Source organism: Hypanus sabinus, chromosome 1 (assembly GCF_030144855.1).
Source record: "Hypanus sabinus isolate sHypSab1 chromosome 1, sHypSab1.hap1, whole genome shotgun sequence".
Lineage (NCBI taxonomy): Eukaryota > Metazoa > Chordata > Chondrichthyes > Myliobatiformes > Dasyatidae > Hypanus > Hypanus sabinus.
In genome coordinates, this window is record NC_082706.1 from 114,949,348 (window position 1) to 114,971,850 (window position 22,503).

At 41.2% G+C, this 22,503-nt stretch overlaps 1 protein-coding gene across 2 annotated transcripts in view; it reads right to left on the reverse strand.

Annotated features, from left to right (window-relative positions):
- Nucleotides 1–241: 241 nt before the first annotated feature.
- The window catches only part of LOC132396947 (CMP-N-acetylneuraminate-beta-galactosamide-alpha-2,3-sialyltransferase 1-like), a 56,918-nt gene continuing 34,656 nt past the window's right edge, over nucleotides 242–22,503 (reverse strand). For both annotated transcript variants that reach the window (XM_059975098.1, XM_059975109.1), the window contains exons 3-7: nucleotides 12,905–13,098; nucleotides 11,024–11,203; nucleotides 10,441–10,486; nucleotides 5,084–5,203; nucleotides 242–4,664 (exon numbers count right to left, since the gene is read on the reverse strand). In XM_059975098.1, the coding sequence (XP_059831081.1) occupies nucleotides 4,491–4,664; nucleotides 5,084–5,203; nucleotides 10,441–10,486; nucleotides 11,024–11,203; nucleotides 12,905–13,098 (714 nt within the window). In that variant the 3' untranslated portion in view covers nucleotides 242–4,490. The remainder of the gene's footprint in view (nucleotides 4,665–5,083; nucleotides 5,204–10,440; nucleotides 10,487–11,023; nucleotides 11,204–12,904; nucleotides 13,099–22,503) is intronic.

Genomic DNA, 22,503 nt, shown 5'->3' on the forward strand with positions numbered 1-22,503 from the left:
TGTAGATTTGGATAATTTTTCAGAAGCAGCATTGATAATAGCTCCCCATTACATAGCCTGTTATGCTAGTCCATGTATCTTAAGTGTGCAGAGGTCAGCCATCACTGCTGCAATATGAATTTTGTGCTATATTTGAGATCTTAATTTTCATTTTTTGCTCACGAAAGCTGCGTTGCTGTATTGAGGGCAACAATGATGTTTAATGCTGACATCTCCCTTCATTGAAAGATCACTCATGAAATAAGAGACACAGTCAATATTTTCCAGGGTCTCATTCTGTATTGTTACAGCCAGAGAGTAGTGTCATAGAGTTACAACAAGCTGGTAGAATTCTTTGTTTTCTACCTAGTTGTATATAACTGATTCTCAATTCAACAGCTTGCAATGAAGTCTTTCTGGACATTAATCAAAACCAGACACCTGACAGGGCAGTATTATCACGTTTCACATGAATGATATTATCATCATTTCAAAATTGGACAAGGGCTGGAACAGCCCTGTTCTATATGATTCATTTACAAATGGACTTCTCTGCACAATATAATTACTTTGATTTTAAACTAATTTATGAAGTAATTTCCCATATTATTATTCAAAAAAGTAACACCAAAGTAGGCGATGAATAATTAGAGATAATTAAATAGATTATATATTAAACTTATTGTAATGCTAAAATATTACTAATATAGGTTTGTGTCTTGAATCCTAAATAGTAAACAATATACAATAGAATACAAAATTCAAGAGAATTCAGAATTATTACACCCCTATCACCTCAACTTCAAAAACTGGACCCTACTTTTCATTCCATCCATTATTAAGTTTAAACTAAAAAATAATTCCGTAAAAGCCTTTGATTCTGAGAATAATTCACGGACCCACAGAAGTCAAGTTGGCTCTCAACAATATGTTTGATAGAAAATTACTTGTTCACCAGTGAAGTCAGAATTTACCTGGAATCTAAATTAGTGACAATACCCCTCCACTGAAAAATGGTTAAGTTTAGTTAGCGACTTCTTCATCTCTAGGCTTTTAAAGGTTAATTCAGGGAATTAACTCTGAAGACCCAACGGGTCTGTGTGAATCTGAGTAGGTTCCTATGAGGGTAGACCTTATTTCAATATGAACTCTCTTGATGTGTAAAAGGTGGAGGAAGAGACAAACATAAGGTGACAGGTAAAAGCTGAAGGGAGAGGGATGATGTAAAGAGCAGGGAGGTTGATTGGTGAAAGAGATCCAGGGTTGGAGAAGGAGCAATCTGATTGAAGAGACAGAAGGCCATGGAAGAAAGAAAAGGGGGGAGGAGCACCAGAGGGAGGTTCCTTGTGTTTGTCTCTCCCCTCCCCCATCTTTTAATCCTACTCCTCATTTTTTTTCCAGTCCTGCTGAAGGGTCTTGGCCTGAAACATCAACTGTACTTTTTTCTATAGATACTGCCTGGCCTTCTGAGTTCCTCTAGTGCGGGGGTCGGCAACCCGCGGCTCCGGAGCCACATGTGGCTCTTTTACGTCTATGCTGCGGCTCCCTGTTGCTTTGGGAAATAATTGGTTGTGGCGACCCTTTTCCTGGCACATCCAAACCGGCTCACAATTAGATAGCCTACGGGGGTTTGCGAGCACAGAGCTTTGGAGCCTCTGCGCCATGGGGGGGCAGGTTGAGGGAGGCTTAAAAATGAGGCTGAAGATTTCGAATAAAGTTTTTTCCTTCGACTGCAGTTACCGACTCCGTGTCGTAATTTTAGCGCTGCGTGTAGCACACCGCTACATGGTCAGTATTTAATTAAAATGTATTTTATGTTAGTTTGTTAGTTTTTGAAATGTAAATCTAAATGTGAAGATTATGGTGATCTTGTACAATCTAAATAAGACGTTGTGGCGACCCATTTCCTGACACATCCGAACCGGCTCACAATTAGCCAGCGATCAGGCTAAGGGAGATAGCCTACGGGGGTTTGTGAGTACGTGTCTTTTGCAGCATCCGCGCCCATGGGGGGGCGGGTTGAGGGAGGCTTAAAAGCAAGGCTGTTTAGTTCGAATAAAGCTATCTTTGACTGCAGTTTACTGACTGCGTGTAGCACACCGCTACAACGTGTTTTTATCGCTGGCTGTCCAGAGGGGAGGTGCTGAAACGCTTTGTCGCGTGTCTGGAAGAAGTGAAAACTTTCCTGGGCAGCAAAGGGCTCAACTTTCCTGAGCTGGAACAGCCAGAGTGGCTGGAAAAGCTACACTTCATGGTAGACATGACAGCGCACCTGAACACGCTGAACACAGCTCTTCAACGGGGTAAGGACGTACAGCTCTGCACATGTTGGAGGATGTTTTGGCATTCGAGCGCAAGTTGACAGTGCTTGCCAGAGATTTACAGAAAGGCACATTGTCTCACTTCCCCAATTTGAGAGAGTTCAAACAAGGTCACGACATGATAAATTCGGAGTATTTACATTCTGCAATCATCGCAATGCAAACATCGTTTGGGAAACGCTTCTGTGAGTTCAGAGAGGAAAAAAACACATTATCCTTCCCGGTCACTCCCCTAAGCATCGATCCATCCCTACTGAATACGACTGCATTGTCAGGTGTGAGTCAACCTGAACAAGTATGATAAATATTTTAATTGCCTATTATTTTACGTATATTCATATGTTTTCATTGTTCAGTGAAATAGTCCTTTTATTTTTCAGGTTGACAGCTGGCTGACGTTATTTTTGGTTTGCTGCTGGCGGCAAATTTAAGTTTGGCGTTTTTCATAAATACAAGAAGAACTCAAATAGACATTGAGTATTTTACTTAAAAGTAACCTGAAACCCAACCTCTTTTTTTCGGAGTTCAAAATGTTTTTGTTGCATGCAGAAATGTAATTTCGTTTTCTCTGCAGGAGTTCATCAATTTCATAAATGCAACACATTGTAGTTTGTTTATACATAGCATAAAGGCAAAACAAAACGTTGTATGCAGTGTTATTTCATTTTAAATGTCAAACGGGTTTTGCGGCTCCCAGTGTTTTCTTTTCTGTGGGAAACGGGTCCAAGTGGCTCTTTCAGTGGTAAAGGTTGCTGACCCCTGCTCTAGTGTGTTGCTTGGATTTCCAGTATCTGCAGATTTTCTCTTGTTTGTGATTAGATGCACAGTAGATCCTTTCTTTGCCTCAAATGCATTTAGCTTCACTGGACTAGTAAATTCAGTTCCTTCTACCACCCTTTTAAGGCCATTTGTCTGTTAACATATGAAACATTAACATTTGTTCTTTTTAAAAGTCCTGTTTCTGTCCATAAAGTAATTTTTATTCTTTCTGTGGTGGATGTTCTCCTGTGAACATTACAGTTCTATCAAAGTCCTGACTTGTCTTCATAAATATTTTGTGCTATTACTTCAATGGAGAAAATCAAACTATTGGCAGAAGTTTTTATGGAGGAAGTTGAATTCTGATGTAATACCTTTTCCACAGGATGCATTTGCTTAAATGCTCAGCTAACCTTTAATAGGGAACGTAAGGCAAGTTGTTTTGAAGAATAACAATATTCTTTTGATTTAACCTTCACTTTACAACTACAAGAGTATCCTTTGCAGCTGTCGTAAGTCAGCACAGGAATACTTCTTCACGCTGAGATCAGAATGGGAAGTCTTCCTCATAAACACCTCAATGCACAAGATCTCAAAAGTCTTGAAATTAAGTTGTCTGAGTAATTCATAGCAAGAATGGAAGAAAAAGCTTAACTGACAATTCTTAATCACAGTTAAGAAGTAGCCTTTTTATAAACATATAGGCATAGTGCAGTTGCACGACAGGACTGTGTCCATGTTTTTTACTTCCTTGTACTTACTCTCTGATCTTCACTATTCTCCTAAATGTTATAGAATTGAGGACAACCTAGGATATGATTCCAGGATGCTAATATGTGATTCTGGGTAATCTCACCCAACTGCAAATCTGGATGGTAAGAATCATGTTGAAGTCCCAGCGCCAGCCTCATCAGATGCCTTTGTGCACATGTTGCCAAGTCAACTTTTGAGCACTAAACCAAGAGGAGAGTTTTTCTCCTGCCTTTTGAAACATTTAAATCAATTATTCTGTCCAGAAAACCAGATAACCATGCACAGGACCCCAATGAATCTTGAATCTTTCTAGACTTGCAACTAAAATTCATGCCAGGTTGGCAATCTTTCTTCACCAAAGCTCAGGGTGAATGCGAAGAGTTGAGATGATGCTAACTGAGTTGCTGGCTACACAATATGAAATTATCTTACTAGGCTGGTATTGAGAATTACAATCGATAGAATCAAAATGATAGAGGGAATCTAAAACTCGGAAGAACACCAAAATCTCACAGTAAGAATGCCCTTTTAAGTTTAAAGCTAAAGCACATTATGGTATAGAGTAGTTTTTCTTTCTATTTGCCTGAGTTTAAGATAGTGTTCCCATTTCCATCACCTCAATGAATACAGATAGATACAATATGCATTTGCCTGGACATGAGTCACATTCTTGCAGGCTTAAGCACCTTTGAAAAACTGTATTTTGCTAATATTGGCAAGTGTCTGGATGACATTGGCTTCAAAATCTCCATCATGAACTTTCGTTCTTCGGAAAGCACCTGCTCCCGGATTCTTCTCCCAGTAATGATGCCAGTGCCCCAATTTGTTGGCACCAAATCCATAAACATCCACCTGCAGGCAAGAGAAGTTGTAGATATTAGAATAACGCTGCAAGTGAGGAGTGTCCATCTACTCTCATCCTTTTCCCTTGTTGGCATGCAATGAGTCTGCAAAGCAAATGTCTGCTTGCATGACTTCCAGACTATGTGTGAAGCACTGGAGGAGATGTGGAAGGCAGTGCAATTGTTTGGGACTCAGTTGACATCCATGCTCCTTTCAACACCATTCATCAATTCACAAGAGAACACCAGAACCTTGTGTGCCGTGAATATTAATTAACTAAAGAAAACCTGAATTCAACCGAAAGATATGTGAGGAGACATTTACAGCCTGTGACTGTTGCTCTTGTTAGTTACCAGGTTGCGCTCTGTATTATCATGGTGTTCAAAATTAATAAGCATTCTTTTGTTTATATAAGAAACTACATTTACCTCATCACAGACATGAAGTGCAAAAATTAGGGTTATCATTCCTGTTGATGAGTACCTCCCGTGATTCTCAGTCCAGTTGTTATGAATGTACTTAAAAAAATGTGGGTTCACAACTAATACCTGAAAATATAAAGATCAAGAAATCTGATTTAGAGATTTGTCTTTGGTCTAGAGGAAGACAAACAATAAGTTTTTAAAATTATATTTAAAAATCTGAAATAACGGGAAATACTGGGAACTCTCAGCAGGTCAGGCAAATAGAAACAGGTAAAGGCATTTCAATGCTTTCATCAAAAATGGGGAGGAGAGAAAATAAGCTGGCTTTCAATTGCAGACTGTGTATGGGTGGGAGGGCAAATAAGGTGATGGGAATATTTCACGACAGACCACAAAACTACTTCTTTTACTTTGTTTTCTTCATCCTTTTCTTTCAAATTTCGTCCTGCTACTGTTGGAGCCTGTGATCTACATTTTGTTTTCAGGCTGACTGAGCAATCTGGCCCTTTACTAACTTTGAGGGAGTTCAGAAAGGTTTCGAGTGAGGCGTGCGGTCTGAAGGCCAAGAAGCCTGGAGATGGAGCGCACTCCCAAGATGGTCTCCGTTTCTCACTGATCCCACTATTTAAAGTATCAATCCAGATTCAAATCAAGGGGCATGAGAGCAGAAGGCGGGTGGGTGAGCTCTCTCTCCCTCTCCCTCCCACTTTCCCTCCCCACCTCTCTCTCTCTCTCTCTCCCTCCCTACCTCTCTCCCTTTCTCCCCTTGCTTGATGTTGCCAAATTATATGGATCTTGGGCAAAGTTTAATTGATGCCATTTATGGATTGGACTCTGTAGTTCACATTATGAGGTGCCTCTGGTTTCTGGATGCTCTTTTTTTTTGTTGCTGTGTTGTATGATTTCAACTGGAGTGGATTAACACTGCAGCCAGCAGATAACGAGAGACATGGTGCTGGAGAGCCCGGACTCCTTTGACGTTTTTGTGATTTAGTGTTTCATATTCTGTATTCTTCGTCTCCCCCCCCCCCCCCACCCTTTTGGTTGGCATTCGCGCAACTTGCTCTTTTTTTTCTGCATGCTGGGAGCTTTGACATTTTTTTTTAAACGTGGTTTCCTTTGTTGAGGGCAGGGTTGCAGTGGGATATAAATGACTGAGCCAACAGGTTAATAGAGGCACTTGGAGAGCAAGGATGTGAACATGCAAAATAAATGCAAAGCTTGAACATACCCAGAAAATCTAGCTGCATGTTTATGAGCTGGGTTAATATTTTCCAGATCTATGAATACTAAGATTAAGCAAATATGACACCAGGCTCGATGGCTTAAATTTTTCCCAACTCCTCCTCCTGTCAGCATACTTCTCCACACCATCATTACTTCGTCCATCTTGTATCACCATCACTCCTATTGTATATTTCAATTCCTGCATACCCCACTAATCTTTTACCCCCTTGCTTGTCATATTTATATATTCTCACTCAAGACCTACAAAGACTATGTTTACCCTGCCCTTCCAAATGTGCACCAGTCCTCCCTAAGATTATTTCCATTGGTCTCCCACTTCTGACATAAGGCTCATTAGTCATTGGTACTTGGCTTATCAGCTGATCTTCTTAAAGGGAGCACCAATATCAACCAACCAATAATCTTCTGGCACCTCACTTGTAGCTAATGGATGTCCAAGGAATATCTGTCAGGGTCCCAGCTATCTCCACCAAAATCTTTCAATTTCCTCTTTCAATGCAGCATATTTCTGGTGTTTTCACTTAGAGATTTCTGTGAATTATGTGTCTTTGGAATGGCTATATCTATTAAATAAGTTGTTCTTGTCTGTTTATCCCGTATCATTATATCCAGACGGTTATTATGGTTTGTCCTATCCGTATGATGCTTGCCACTTGATTGTGTCTGTGTAAGTAGCCAGATTGTGTTAAACCGCTACAGCAACCTTATTATTTTTTGTATTTGTAGTTTGTTGTCTTTTGCACATTAGTTGCTTGTCCATCCTGTTGGGTGCAATCCTTCATATTGCATTTCTTGGATTTACTGAGGATGCCCACAAGAAAATGAACCTCAGGGTTTTTTAATGTGACATATATGATAATAAATTTACTTTGAACTTTGAACAGTTGTTGACCTGCCTTTCAATTCTTTTGATTGCACACTATCCAGATATTGACAGAGTCACATTCTTCAGTTTGCACATAAAAGATCAATGTAGCAACATACAGTATACGCTTTCACTGATGTTGAACCACTGGAGGGGTAGAATATTTCCATTCATATAGACATTGTGGCACAGCAGACCATTCAGCCCATCTCACATGCTGTCTCTATTTTACAGCAGTCTTCTGCTCTTTTCCCAGTGCCTGCAATTCTATTTCCTTCCAGTACATCTCTGATTTACTTTTGAAACCATTGACCTTCTCCCCTCCACTACTCTTTTATTAGGCAATAAGCTTCAGGTGTTTCTCTGTCAAATTATTGTTTTCAGAGGAGAATTTCACAATGTTGTAGAATTGACATTTAATTTAAGCTTGCTGATGTCACCTTTGGCAGCATAACAGAAGCTTAGATCCACAAGCCAAGTTATGCCATACTTCCAAATCCATTGCTAAAGTTCATTCAGGCAAAGCAAGTATCGTTACAGTGGCTGGGTGCAGCTCCAAATGGTATGATTACAGTGTTAAATCAAAGTTTGATGACTCTTAACTAAAATAAGTACTGGTTTCAGTACTCCAGGATACAGCTGTCAGCTAAATTGGACTAACAAGAGAGGAAAAAAGACAGAATGTTATTGCCCAGTATAGGCTTTTTGGCCCACAGTGTTGTGCCAACTTTTTAACCTTCCCTTAAGATTAATGGAACTCTTCCCTCTTATGTAACCCTCCATTTTTCTATCATCCATGTGTTAGTTTTTCAAATGTTAAATATATGCATGATAATATATCAAAATTGTATTGTGTGCTTTTAATTAAATTTGTTGTTTAGTTGTTAAGTTGAGCCTGACTCTTCATGACTTCATGGAGCCTAAGGTTTTCATGACAAGATACGGAAGTAGGTTTCCAGGCCTTTCTCCCGCACAGATATTGCGGCTGCACAGGCTGGGACCTGTCTGGGTCTCAGGACCAACTGCCTTGAAGTCCAGCGCTGATGCCACTATACCACCAGCTGGCACTGCTCTGCAACTAAATTTAAAGAACACCAAATTGGGCATTCAGATGCTCAATGTCTGTTATTTCTGCATCACACAGGTTTTTTTTACCATTAAAGGCACAAGATGGATTCCAATGGGTTTTAGACCATTTCTGGGAGAAGTAGACACAGGATTAAAAATATCCTTATGGGGACAGTTTCTAATGGCCAGGGATTGGGCAAAAGAAGGTATTACTAAAGAGGAGATCATAAGCACACAATTACTAATTACAACACAAAATATCTGGAGGCAAGGTGAACCATTTATAGGGGAATATGGTGGGACAGATGGTTAATGCACCAATTCCGACGTTGAGAATTAGATAGCTGTTCTGCATATAATGTGGACTGTAGGATAACTAGAGTCAAGGTAAGACTAATCAGGGATAGAAGAGGAAACATGTACCTAAAGTTGGAGGAGTTAGGGGAGATTTGTAATGAATAATTTGCTTCAGTATTTGCCAGTGAGAGGGAAATTGATAAATGCGTGGTAGGCATAGAACAGGCTGATAGGCTGGAAAATGTCAATGCTAAGAAAGAGCATTAGGAAAGTTAAGTTCAGGGGGTCGGCTAGGATATACCACTTTGCTACAGGAAGCGAGGGAAGAGATTCTTGTGTGTTTCACGATGATCTTTGCAACTTTACTGGTCATAGGAGTAGTACAGGAAGATTGGAGAGGGTTGGGAGAAAGCTACTGGGGCAGGGTGGATGCCAGAAGGGTTTTTTTGGCACACAGTAGTAGGTATGTGGAATGCCCTGCCAGGGATGGTGGTAGCTCTAGATACATCAGGGATATTCAAGCCTCTCAGAAAAGCACATGGGTGAAAGGAAATTAGAGTATTATGTGAGTGCTAGATTGATCATTAAGTAAGTTAAAGCTTCAGCACAACATCATTGGCTTAAGAGCCTGTACTCTGCTGAACTGTTCTATGGTCAATAAAATTTAATGTTGAGAAAGAGGCATTTTATGAACATACAAATATATGAATTATGAGGATAGACTTAGAGAACAAGAAATTTATGGGGGTTGCCATTGGATGGAGTAACAGAAGACAGAATAAGTGACTAGACTTATTCCTTGAGTTCAGATAGAGATGTGATCTTTGAAATGTACAGAGTTCTTATGGGTTGACTAGGTAAATGCAGGGAAGATCTGTGCTCTGGTTGGGATGTCACAATGAAACTGACCATAAATCAATATGCACATTCACCTTTTAACATTTCTCCTCGCCCAGTAAAATCCAGATTGTGACTGGTCCTCTCTCTCAATACTGTTTCGCTATTCACCCAAATGTCCCTTTGTGCTTTTTATGTCTAGAATCTATCTATTGCCTTCTTAATTATATTTACTGATCAGGCCTCCAGTGAGTTCAGTGGGAAGGAACTCCAGCAGTTTCTGTCCTCTGAAAGAAGAACTTTTCCTTATCTTATCCCTAAATGTCTCACCCTATGTTCTGAGTCTGTGACCACTGGTTTTAGAACTCCCAGTAAAGAAGAGATCCTCCCAACATCAAGCCTGCTAAACCCTGTCAGTTTCAATGAGATTTCCTCTCATTCTTCTAGACTCTAGTAAATGCAAACCTAACTGAGCTCCAAAACCTCCTGCATATTCTGTGTGTTGACCTAGTTGACCTAATCTTTTTTCATAGGGTAGTCACACTCTCTCCAATATGTGTTAGGCCTCTGCTGTACTCATTCAATGGTAAATGTAACCTTACTTGGATACGGAAGCCGAAATTACACAGAATACTTGAGGTGTAATCTCTCCCTCGTTGCCATTACTAAGATACTAACTAAAACACAGCCCCAGCAGCCCTGGCCTCGACGCGTGAGAGATGTTCCTTTTGTTCTATTCATCCCTCTGTATTTTAAAACAAACTTTCATTTCTCACTTTTGGTTTTTTAATAAGTGGTCGTCAACCCTGAAACCTTAATTTTATTTCTCTTTCCACAGATACTTACTGACCTGCTGTGTGGTTCCATCATTTTTGTTGTACTCTATTTATATTTGCAATGATTTACTCAAATATGTACCATCTAGTTCTGTTCTTCAATTAAAATAAGTAGATAAGCTACAACTAAGCCACTTCCATTGTCACTGAAGATCATACATCTGTGCTTAACCATCAGCTAAATACGGCATATATAAATTGTAACTCACCTTATCTCTATCTGCCTTGATTTTATTCAACACTCGAGTATACGTACTGTTAATAAAAAAGGTATCATGTAGAACTTTTCATCAATTCATCTTATTCCAAGCACACAAATAGGTAGAAATATATCACAATTTTATCTAAATAATGTGGTTCCTCCTACTTACTGAAAAATCTGTGACCTGTTGTGGACCATTGATGTAATAATTACTATTTGTTGTTTTCAATGGATATTTCAATGTTACCTCCACAACCGTTAAACTGCTTTTGTGTGGACAATTAATGGGATGTAATCAATGAATCACTAAATTGTATTAAGCACCATCATGTATGTTTTAGAGTGGAATTTACACATCATTGACAGCCCATGGTGATTTAAGTCAGACAGCCTGTCAAGGGCTACTTGTGTGCGCTAAGAAAGAGCTATAGGCCCATTAAATGCTGTAATTCATAATGAGTCAATGCTTTCAGGGCACAGAAGCAAAAAAGAGCAAAATTAGTGACATTAATGTGGAGGACATCTAACTATCTTGGAATCATTATATGTTCATGTGTATTTCTTTTGGGAAGAATTAACATCTGACTCACCGGGTGATCCTCCCCGTGGTAAAGGCACTTATTAGCCACCGTAAGTCCAATATTTTAAATGGTATCAGGACCAAAGAAACATTTTCTGCTAGGTTTTGTGCACTTTCAGGATACATGAATTGATGTGAGGTTTTACTACCCACATCCGCCTCGTAGCCAACGGTCTTTGCATGGTTCATCCTATACGAAAAGAAAAAAAAGAGCAGCTCATTTTGCAAATGCACAGAAAATTCTTGCTCATTCTTTTAATGAGATCTAAATTGGTTTCTATAGACAATGTTTATTTATTTACATTTCGAGTCAAAGTGAAACACTGCGTGGAAACAAACCCTTCACTCCAAACTATCCACGCTAACCAAGTTATAACTTGAATTAGTCCCCTTTTGTAGTGTTTAGTCCATATCCCTCTATACTCCAAATATACAAATTAGGAGTGGGTGACTCTAATAGAAGGGAGGAAATAAAAGAGTTCATAGGAAGTTTTCTAAAATTTGTTTTGGGAAGTTGCCTTATGAGGAAAGGTTACACATGCTAGACCACTATTTGGAAGTGTGGTGCTTCTTTTTGTAGAGATCCAGAGTCGTGGTCAATATTTCGTTCTGTGATCAAAGATCTGGCAAATGGAGCATAATGTGGGAAAGTGTGATCTTGTCCACTTTAATAGGAAAAAATGAAAATGAAGCAAATGAGCCAAATTCTGACCACTTTTCACTCTGAGGGTTGTGAATTTTTGGAGCTCTTTTCCGTTATTCCTCTTGAATCTACTCTAGAATTTTTCAATTTCTAATAAGCTTTCATCCCGTTGCTTATCAAGAACTTATTTAAATTTGCCTTACAATTATTCAAAGCTCGTGACTCTAAGAAAAACAAAAATCTCTTCCCTAAATGGGCAGTCACCCTATTACTTTTAAACATTGACGCCCAAGTTCTTGATTCTCCACAAGAGGTAAAACACGTTCACAAATGTCCTACGATTCTCATATGTTGCAATTAGGTAAGCCCCATACCATTCTGGATATTAATTACAAGGCTACTTTCTATAATCTTTCCTCATATGAAAACAAGACAAAAGTAAGCATTATTTAAACTGCTTCCAATGTATTAATGTTGTTCCTTAAATAAAAAGGTCAGTTCTGTACACAGTGCTCCAGATGAGGTCTTGCTGATGACTTACATATTACCTGTGTTTTTTTTGGATTTATTTCCACATGCAATAAACAATAACTTTTTATTAGATATTCTTAATTTTATCTAGACTCTTATTTGCTTGCTGTACTTGTTTGGGTACTCATGTTTTGCAAATCCTTTACTCTGTCCAGAACTGATTCTGTGACACACTGTTCATTATATCATGTTAGAGAAAACACGTATGGCAAATAGCTTTCTCTTCAATCTACACCAACATATTTGTTCCTACTCTATTTGCTTTTTTTGGCAATAAAATTTGATATGACACCTTATCAAAGCTTTCTTGAAATTAAGTAATGATCAACCTCGCAATAGATATAACTTCATCAACAGCAATCAAACGGTCAAAGATGAACCCTCTACATTTTCTTGATTGCCTTATTTTCTTCTAAGTGCTCTTTTGCATCTTTAAAAACATTCACTATTACAGATGCTAAGATAATTAGCCCATAGTTTATTGATTTCAATATCCCCACCTTTTTAAAATCAAAAATACTATCTTATATTAAAAGCTGAACAAACTTCAGAATAGCATAGAATCAAATTTTGAGGTACATACATTTCTCTTAATTCACCTCCTCCATTTTCTATCTATTAGCATAATTCTAAGGAAATAACTATTCTTATGGGGTCATTTGGTAAATTCTATATGCACAAATATTTTAAACAAATCCACTGCTCCAGGCAACTTACCGCATCACAAGATTGTGAGAGTCAATCGATGGTCCATATTTGGATCCTATCAAATTCCCAGAATTCCCTACCACAGCACATGTCCTGCACCTTTTTGGTCCGGCGTCCATGAGCAGGCTGTCTCCTGGAAACACCTCAAATAGTTCCTCTAATACAGTGCTGATATTGGGTTGATTGGCGCCACCTTGAAGCCTCTACCGGAAGATAATTTTATATGAGAAAATATTACTAACTTTATTATGTTTTAACAATGATCTTGAAATAATTTAGTGTAAAGGGGGTTTCTTCTTTTCCTTTGTTAAAATGGCTTCTTTGCTTTGTTAAAATAGGAATGCTTCTTTGTTGCGAGAGAGTGCTGGAAACTTGTTTGGGTTAAAATTTACTGATAACGAGAATTGTATTCCCTTGTAAATCAATTGGGATTAATGTTGTTCTTTCTTCTGAGTCCGTAAGCTATTGTTTAATCATTTATTCTTTTATAGATTACATTTAATACTTCCTTCAGCATAAATGATAATAGTGGATATCATTGTAATTAGGCAGAACGTTATCAAGTGCAATTTAGAGAAGTATTTCACATTACTATTCTTTGGATGAAAGGTCTGTTTCAATTCTCAGTAGCCACTCCTTACACCAGCTTGGTATGGAGTTTTGCTGACACCTCCCTGTTATGTTGGAGCAGGTGTATCAAAGATTAGTTGTTTTGACCCATTCAGCGGTATGTTCACTGCAGAAAAATCCATCTAAATCTGGGTCAATGCAGCCTGTCTCCTTTTATGCTTGTTTCTTTCTATTTTCATGAAAACTGAAGACAATGCCTAGGTATTGAATACTGGGGATCTCTGCTCTACAAAGTACATGCAACAGATAACATCACAATCCAGAATGTTGTCTTACAGTAAACAACTTGTAAAAATGTTATGAAAGCAGCTTTACACAATAGTGACTTTTCAAACCCACAATTACATTTTAAAACAAGACCTGAGCAGAAATCTCACAAGAAGCTGCAGAGGGTTGTAGATGCAGCCAGTTCTATCATGGGCGCAAGCCTCCTCACCATCGAGGAAATCTTCCGGAGACACGGCCTCAAGAAAGCAGCATCCATCGATAAGGGGTTTCATCATCTGGGACATGTTTGCGCTACTACCATCACGGAGGAGGTACAGTACAGGTGCCAGAATGTCAGAATGACACTCAGTGTTTTAAGAATAGCTTCTTCCTCTCTGCCATCAGATCTCTGAACTGTCCGTGACAATTGAGCACTACCACACCATTTCACTTTTGCACTATTTATTTATTCTTGTAACTTAGTTATTTTTATATCTTGCACTCTACTGCTTCCACACGAATAAGCCTAATTCTGATTCTGTTTCTGAGATATGTCAATCTGAGAAGTGTAAAATCAAAGTAAAGACTTCTTTCTACTGAAACTCTCTCTCTCTCTCCCTCTCTCCCCCTCTCTCTCTCTCTCCCCCCCCCCCCCCCCCCACCCCTTCTCACTCTCACACACCTCACAGACACAAACAAGGGAATGTTTGCACGCTTTGGAAATCCAAGCGACACACACACAAAATGCTAGAGGAACCCAGCAGGCCAGGCAGCATCTGTGGAAAAGAGTGAACAGTTGACGTTTTGTGCTGAAACCCATCATCAGGACTGGGAGAAAAAGATGAGGAGAGAGAGTATGAAAGTGGTGGAAGGGGAGGAAGAACCACAAAGTGTGTTACGCAGCAGCAGCAATAGATCACAAATTGAGTCAAGTTTTTATGTTAAAACCACTACATTTAATAGTATCTACTCAAAAATATAGGAGATTAAACAAAATAAACAGAAGTTAACAGTGTTATGTGTGTGTGGCTCCCAAACTGTCAAGCTTAGGAACAGTTCTTAAAGTCTTAAGATGGCAAACTAGTAAGGTCCAGTAATCCATGGAATAAGCGAGGGGAGGGACTGGTAAATCCATGTTAAAATGTACAGAGGAGGCGATCAGAAAGAATTCCACAGGTTCTACGCTGGGAAAACGAAATAACGGTCACCCAAGATCTTATCTGCCGAGTTGTCCCGAAATCCACGGAGAAATATCACAAGGTAACAGTCACAGAATATATCTTAGCACAGGGGGTTACCACATAACGTACCCCAAACCATGTAAGGGTTAACAAAAGTGTTCGCCACAGAATACTCCAACAAAAACCACGTATGGATCATATGAAGTGACAGTCACACATCCAATGGGAAAGTATCTCTGTCTCTCTCTCTCTCTCCTTCTTTCCTAAAGTCCCAGTGGTCTGTCACAGCTTGTTATACTGACGTCATAGTCTCACCTCATCCAGGCGGTTTAAAGTGATACTCGTAGAAAAATGAAACCGTGGTCACGTAACAAGTGTAACTGGGAGGGGAAGCAAAGAGCTGGATAGTTGATTGGTGAGGGAGATACAGGGCTGCAGAAGGGGGAATTGGTAAAGCAGATGCAAGGCTGGAGAAGGGGGAATGGTGCACACACAAATGGTTTTAATAATATAGATTGCCATAACTATTGACAACCTTCACATGCGCTCTGCCATTTATGTTTCCAGCTCCATAGCTCCAATTACTAGTCAATCAAGGCAATAAATGAATAACATCCTCCATTAACCCCTTTAAAAATCGACAGGAATAGGAGAAAACATCCTACATGGGAAGGGGATGGGGTGGCCAAAAGCGATGTCTCAACAATTAGGAGTTAAACACCCTGGGACTGATGGGCAGAGGATCAGGTGGGAAGTGAAAGTGGCCAAATTTAGCCGTCAAAGTTTCACTCCGATGGTAATGTTCCGAGTGGATTCCACAGCAGTGCCACGTGGTGATCGAGCAGCACCAGTGATCTGCATTCTAGCAGGAGGCAAGGGCAATCTGGAGCATGGGGCTTGCTGGAGGGCCTTCAAATGTCTGTCCTGCCCTGGAGCAAACTGGGGAGGGCCACAGCTAGGACACCTTCATGATGAGAGATAGTAATTGTGCTGTCAAGCATGTCCACAGGTATGTAGGAGATGACAAGGGGCATGGGGCATGGAGCAAAGTCTGTTTCCATGCGTCCACTGTAGATTGTGTGTCGACAGGATGCCAAAGCCAATTTACTGATGTCAGTGCTGTAGTGCAGGCACAGAGAGAGGGAGAGAGAGAGAGAGAGAGAGAGAGAGAGAGAGGGAGAGAGAGAGGGAGAGAGGAAGAGAGGGAGAGAGAGAGAGACAGAGAGGGAGAGAGAGAGAGAGAGACAGAGAGGGAGAGAGAGGGAGAGAGGGAGAGAGAGAGAGAGAGAGGAAGACACCAATGCTATCACTGCAAAAACATTACTCACACAACAGGAGAACCAGCATGAATGATCTCTCCCAGTTCAACATCCACTGTACTTTGGCATGGCTCAATCAAGGCAACAAGTTACCAGGTGGACCGAGAGAAAGATGCCAGGATGTTCTGAAAGCCTTGTAGAAAATGTGTAAAATCCACACCATCCCTCGGGAATCCTTGACCATGACGGTTGGAAATGGAGGAGTATTCAAGCTGACATTGAGAGCATTTCTTTTAGGATTCTAGAATCCATTTGCAAGGAACACCCTGAAACCCAGCAGAAATCGAGGTAAGTCAGGGTTCATGAAGACTGCACGTACTGTACATAAATTAATGAGAATCAGGTTTATTGTCACTGACACAAGTCATGACATATGTTTTAGTGGCAGCAGTACAGAACCAGGCATAAAGAAGTTACCCTATGGTAGTCTTTTAAAAAAAATAATGCAAAAGAGGGATAATGAGGTCGTGTTTGTGGATTCATGGGTCATTCAGAAACCCGATGGCAGAGGGGAAGAAGCTGTTCTTAAAATATTAAACATACATCCTCTGGTTCCTTTACCTCCTCTCTGAGGGTAGTAATCAGAAGAGCGCATGTCCTAGATGAAGGGAGTCCTTAATGAAGGATGCTACCTTCATGAGGCTTGGCTTTTGAAGATGTCCTCGATGGCTGGGAGGTAAGAGCCCATGAAGGAGTTGGCTGAGTACACGACCCTGTGCAGCTTCTTGTGGTCCTGTCCATCAGAGCCTCCATATCAGGCAGTGATGCAACCAAGCAGACTGCTCTCCACATTACATCTGTAGAAATTTGCTGGAGTCCTTGGTGACATACCAAATTTCCTCAAATTCTTAATGAAATATAGCTGCTGAGATGCCTTGTTTGTGATTACATCAATATGAAATATTAATCTATTCATCTGTTCCACCGTGACCCCTCAATAATATATGCTTTGTGTTCTCCTTACTTCTCCTTCCTGAAGTCTACAATCAATTCTAGTCCCACTGATGTTGAGTGCAAAGTTGAACTTTTGACACAACTTATCTTACACTTCCTCTTGCCATCTAAGATTCTGTCAAAAACAGTGGCGAATTTATAGATGGCATTTGAGCTGTGCCTGCAACACAGTCATGAATTTATAGAGAGGGAGCAGTAGGCTAAGCATGAATATTTGAGGAGTGTCTATGTTGCTTCCAGAGGGGTACTCAATGGCTCCCGAGGAATTCCGGCCTGGGAAGCTACGTTTTCATCCAACAGGTTTCCCTCAGCGCCGGAGTCCACTAGAACGGACTAAGCCAGGGACTGTTGGTTGTAACTTAAAGTAGCTTGGATCTGCATCCGGGTTCAGGGGACAGAAGGGAGTGTTGTCTGGATCACCACGGACCTCCTTTCTACTGGGGAGCCCTCCCTTTTGACCAAAGGGAACACAGAGCACAGAAGTGGCCGGACTGGCCGCTATGGAGACACTCCCCCACTCTCAATCTCCAGAGTTGCTCTATGGGAGGAAGACGGTTCCGTCCCTGCTGCATTGGTTCCTCTCCTGGGGTGGTGGAAACGGCCGGGCTGGGAGCTAATCTAGGAGTTGGAGGTGAAGAGAGGCTTGTGCTGATGGGAGATGGTAAAGAGTGCCATGGAGTGGCCAAAAGTGGTGGATGACCAGTTCTCTCCCTATGGCGTTCTCGAAGACCACTGTCCAACCTGGTGGCTAGGGAGATCAATGTATCCTGGCTGTCTGTGTCATTCTTTGCCACCAACTCATCTCTCACCATGTTGCTGAGGCCATTCCGAAATACCCCTTGGAGAGCTTCATCATTCCAGCCCGAGTCGGCTGCTAATGTCCGGAATTCCACGGAATACTCGGCAACACTGCGTGAGCCCTGACAGAGTGTGTGTAGACGCTTAGCGGCATCTTTACCACGGATGGGATGGTCAAAGATCTTTCTCATTTCTGTGATAAAGGTGGGGAATGAAGAGCTGATTTCCAGCTGATTATCCCAAACAGCTGTAGAACACACTAAGGCACTTCCCCACAACAGCTTCATGATATAAGCTACCTCTGACTTGTCCGTGGAGTACGGGGATGACTGCTGTTCCAGCACCAAGGAGCATTGCAGAAGGAAGGCCTGGGACTTCCCCAAATCCCCGGCGTAGCGCTCTGGTTCAGCTACGCGTAGCTCTTTTGGCAGGCGTGTTTCTGACAGGTAGGGGGTTGCCACTACAGGCTCTCTGGGCTGGTTTGACAGAGTTCCAGGAGTGGATGGGGTAAGATGAGTGGATACTTGGTCCACCTGGTCACTGATCTTCTTTACGTTTGCAGACAGGGAACACAGGTTCTCCATGACATCCCGGAGAAGTTGATCGTGCAGACCCAGTACGCAGCCCTGGCTGCCGAGGGCTTGTTGCAGGGTATTCGCGTCCGCTGGGTTCATGCTGGCCAGTTCGTTCCGTTGCAATGGAACGTGGTGAATGAGGCGAACCCAAATGCAGGCACGGAGATTGAGTTAGGACGCTTACATGGGTGTAAACGCCGAACAGCAAACAGGAGGGTTCTTGACACAGAGCCCTGATACAGAGCCTTGACTCAGAGAGACAGAGTCTCAAAGGTAAACCTTAAAACTAGAGCTAAACTTGGTACAAACGGTTCTAAGCGGTTGGGAAACATTAGTTATCACTCAGGAAAAAGACCAACGATCTGGCAACTAGGGTTTGTAATGCCGGGGTTCTTATACTTCAGGTCCTGATAGAAACCTGATGCGCCATCATCAAAGAAAATTGGAAACAATTGGAAAACTAACGGTCAGAACCATGGCACAATCTAAGGAAATTAGAGGAGACTAGGGAATAAACAATCACGACCGTGACAGGTTGAGTGGGAAAATTTAGGCACACTGAGGATCACTTGGGCCTTTTGTTATGCTCTGCGATCATCACTGGCGATCAACACAGGCACACCTCAATGATGTGTGCTCTACTGTTCTACTCTCACAACACTCATGACTGTATGGCCAAACACATCATAAATGCCATCTATAAATTTTCAGATGGCCCCACTGTTATTAGTAAAATCTCAGGTAGTGACAAGTGTTATGGTGTATTCTGGAGTTAGGGTATATACCAAATTTCAATTTCAACAGCAACCTTCAGATCTGAACATGGATTGTAGATTGAATTTTGAATTTTGATTTCCTGAAGCTGTATTTAAATAAATCACAGACCAGGAAACACCCAATTGGCTGATAAATGTCTTCATATGCATGAACACCCCATTGCATGATTATGACACAGAAACCACAGCATTTAGAGCAAATTGCAGAACAGGAGATATCCAATTGCCACAGACATCACAATAATTAACATTCATTTTGGGTGTGTTGGTGGGAAGAACAAGGAGCTTGGAAAATTACCTGTAACTCAAAGAAACATCGTGGGGGTATTGTTCCTATAGAAATTCTCCTGTTTCTATCTTTGCTCACTAACATTTAAAAAGGTGATGTAATGTTGGGTCAGAGAGTGTGTCCCTCTTACCCTCTTCTACCATCATCCCCGTGCCGAAGAAGTCTTCAGTGTCCTGCCTAAATGACTACCATCCCGTTGCATCATCATGAAGTGTTTCGAGAGGCTCGTCATGAGGCATATCAAGACCCTGCTGCCCCCCTCACTGGACCCCCTGCAGTTTGTGTACCGTCCCAACCACTCAACAGATGACGCCATTGCCACCACCCTCCACCTGGCCCTAATCCACATGGACAAAAAAGACACATACGTTCGGATGCTGTTCATAGACTTTAGTTCAGCATTCAACACAATCATCCCTCAGGAACTGATTGGAAAGCTGAGCCTATTGGGCCTGAACACCTCTCTCTGCAACTGGATCCTAGACTTCCTGACTGGGAGACCTCAGTCAGTCCGGATCGGGAGCAGCATCTCCAACACCATCACACTGAGCACGGGGTCCCCAGGGTCGCGTACTCAGTCCACTGCTGTTCACTCTGCTGACCCACGACTGTGCTGCAACACACAGCTCAAACCACATCATCAAGTTCGCTGATGACACGACCATGGTGGGTCTCATCAGCAAGAATGACAAGTCAGCTTACAGAGAGGAGGTGCAGCGGCTAATGGACTGGTGCAGAGCCAACAACCTGTCTCTTAATGTGAACAAAACAAAAGAGATGGTTGTTGACTTCAGGAGGGCACGGAGCAACCACTCCCCACTGAACCTCGATGGCTCCTCGGTAGAGATTGTAAAGAGCACCATATTTCTTGGTGTTCACCTGACGGAGAATCTCACCTGGTCCCTCAACACCAGCTCCATAGCAAAGAAAGCCCAGCAGTGTCTCTACTTTTTGCAAAAGCTGAGGAAAGTCCATCTCCCACCCCCCATCCTCATCACATTCTACAGGGGTTGTATTGAGAGCATCCTGAGCAGCTGCATCACTGCCTGGTTCGGAAATTGCACCATCTCGGATCGCAAGACCCTGCAGCGGAGAGTGAGGTCAGCTGAGAAGATCATCGGGGTCTCTCTTACCGCCATCATGGAAATTTACACTACACGCTGCATCCGCAAAGGAAACAGCATTATGAAGGACCCCATGCACCCCTCATACAATCTCTTCTCCCTCCTGCCATCTGGGAAAAGGCTCCGAAGCATTTGGGCTCTCACGACCAGAGTATATTACAGTTTCATCCCCCAACCTATCAGACTCCTCAATACCCAAAGCCTGGACTGACACCTTGCCCTACTGACCTGTTTATTATTTATTGTAATGCCTGCACTGTTTTTGTGCACTTTATGTAGTCCAGTGTAGGTCTGTAGTCTAGTGTAGCTTTCTATGTGTTGTGTTTTTTTATTACGTAGTTCGGTCTAGTTTTTTGTACTGTGTCATGTAACACCATGGTCCTGAAAAATGTTGTCTCATTTTTACTATGTACTGTAGCAGCAGTTATGGTCTAAATGACAATAAAAGTTGACTTGACTTGACTTGACTTGAATTGGCTAGACTACCCCTTGTTGGAAATAGTCATTTCTCTGCATCATTATTTCATGCACAATCACCCGGATCTTGTTACATTTGTAACCTATATAATGGGAAGATGGTGATCTGTCAGTTCACTCCTTATACAGTTTCAAAAAACCAACAGTGCTATGCTCATCTTCACTGCAACTGTTAGAGCTAGCTATTTAACTTTGTAAACTGCCCTACATTTGGGAAGGATCCTCCCTATGTACATACTTTGCTGCACCCTCTTCAAGAAACTGCAATTAGAGACGTGAGACAGAACAAATACCTTCTGTTTCTTTCAGGGCAGCTCATGATAACTCTTCATGAATGACAAGCAAATGTTTGGATCTGGACTATTAACATTCACATATTCACTTGTATTTTCCTTACATCTTCGGCTCTTCAGAGTTCAATTATTAGTTGCAGCCCCCAGGCTATTTATTCTATCATTTCCCTCTCAGGCTTCCATTATTCTCCCATTCAGACTTTGAGCACTGCCTCCAATGTTGGCACCAATTAAAATTTTAATCACTTCCCATATCAAGATTTCATTAAAGCTCCAAGCCAGTTCCATTGAGGTATGCTGAAGGAACATAAAACTTTTTGCAACATAAATGTAGGGCAACTTTTTCCCCCTGACTTCTCCAAAACCACAAGGTAGGCTATATAAGTATAGTCTTTAGCTGCAGTGTCTGTATAATTGAAATTTGGTGAAAATGTTACAGAACTCAACCATTTTATTTTTTTTCTCAGGTTACGTTAAAACTGTTTTCTGGTGTATTACAATCAATAAAAGAAACTCTAGCCTTATAATCAGCTTATCTTCGTCTCAATCACATTTTCTAATTCCATTTCTCATCAACCAATTAACAAGACTTCTCGATGGTCGGGAAGAGGAAATCACATTTGATTTCTCTGGTACTCGTGCCATATTTTTACCCGTAAAACCTCAAGGAGATGGTTGCAGGCATAGCACTGATTGAATTCAAACTTCATTGCTACCTGCGTTTTACTGAGTCTTGTACGAATCACCTGCCGAAATTAGTTCTTAAGTTTTTAAAATCTGATGTGTCCAGTTGGGGTTATAGTCCATGCTCGAGTTACTACAATAATTTAACTAACATAACCATTACGAATGATATAGGTTTACAGGGAAAATAGATCTGGTATGATGGTAACTGCTCCAACTGATGTAATTGATGTAACTCCAATTGTTGTAACTGCTCCAACAAGTTCAAACTTTTGCCCCAATTTCAAATTGTGGAATCACA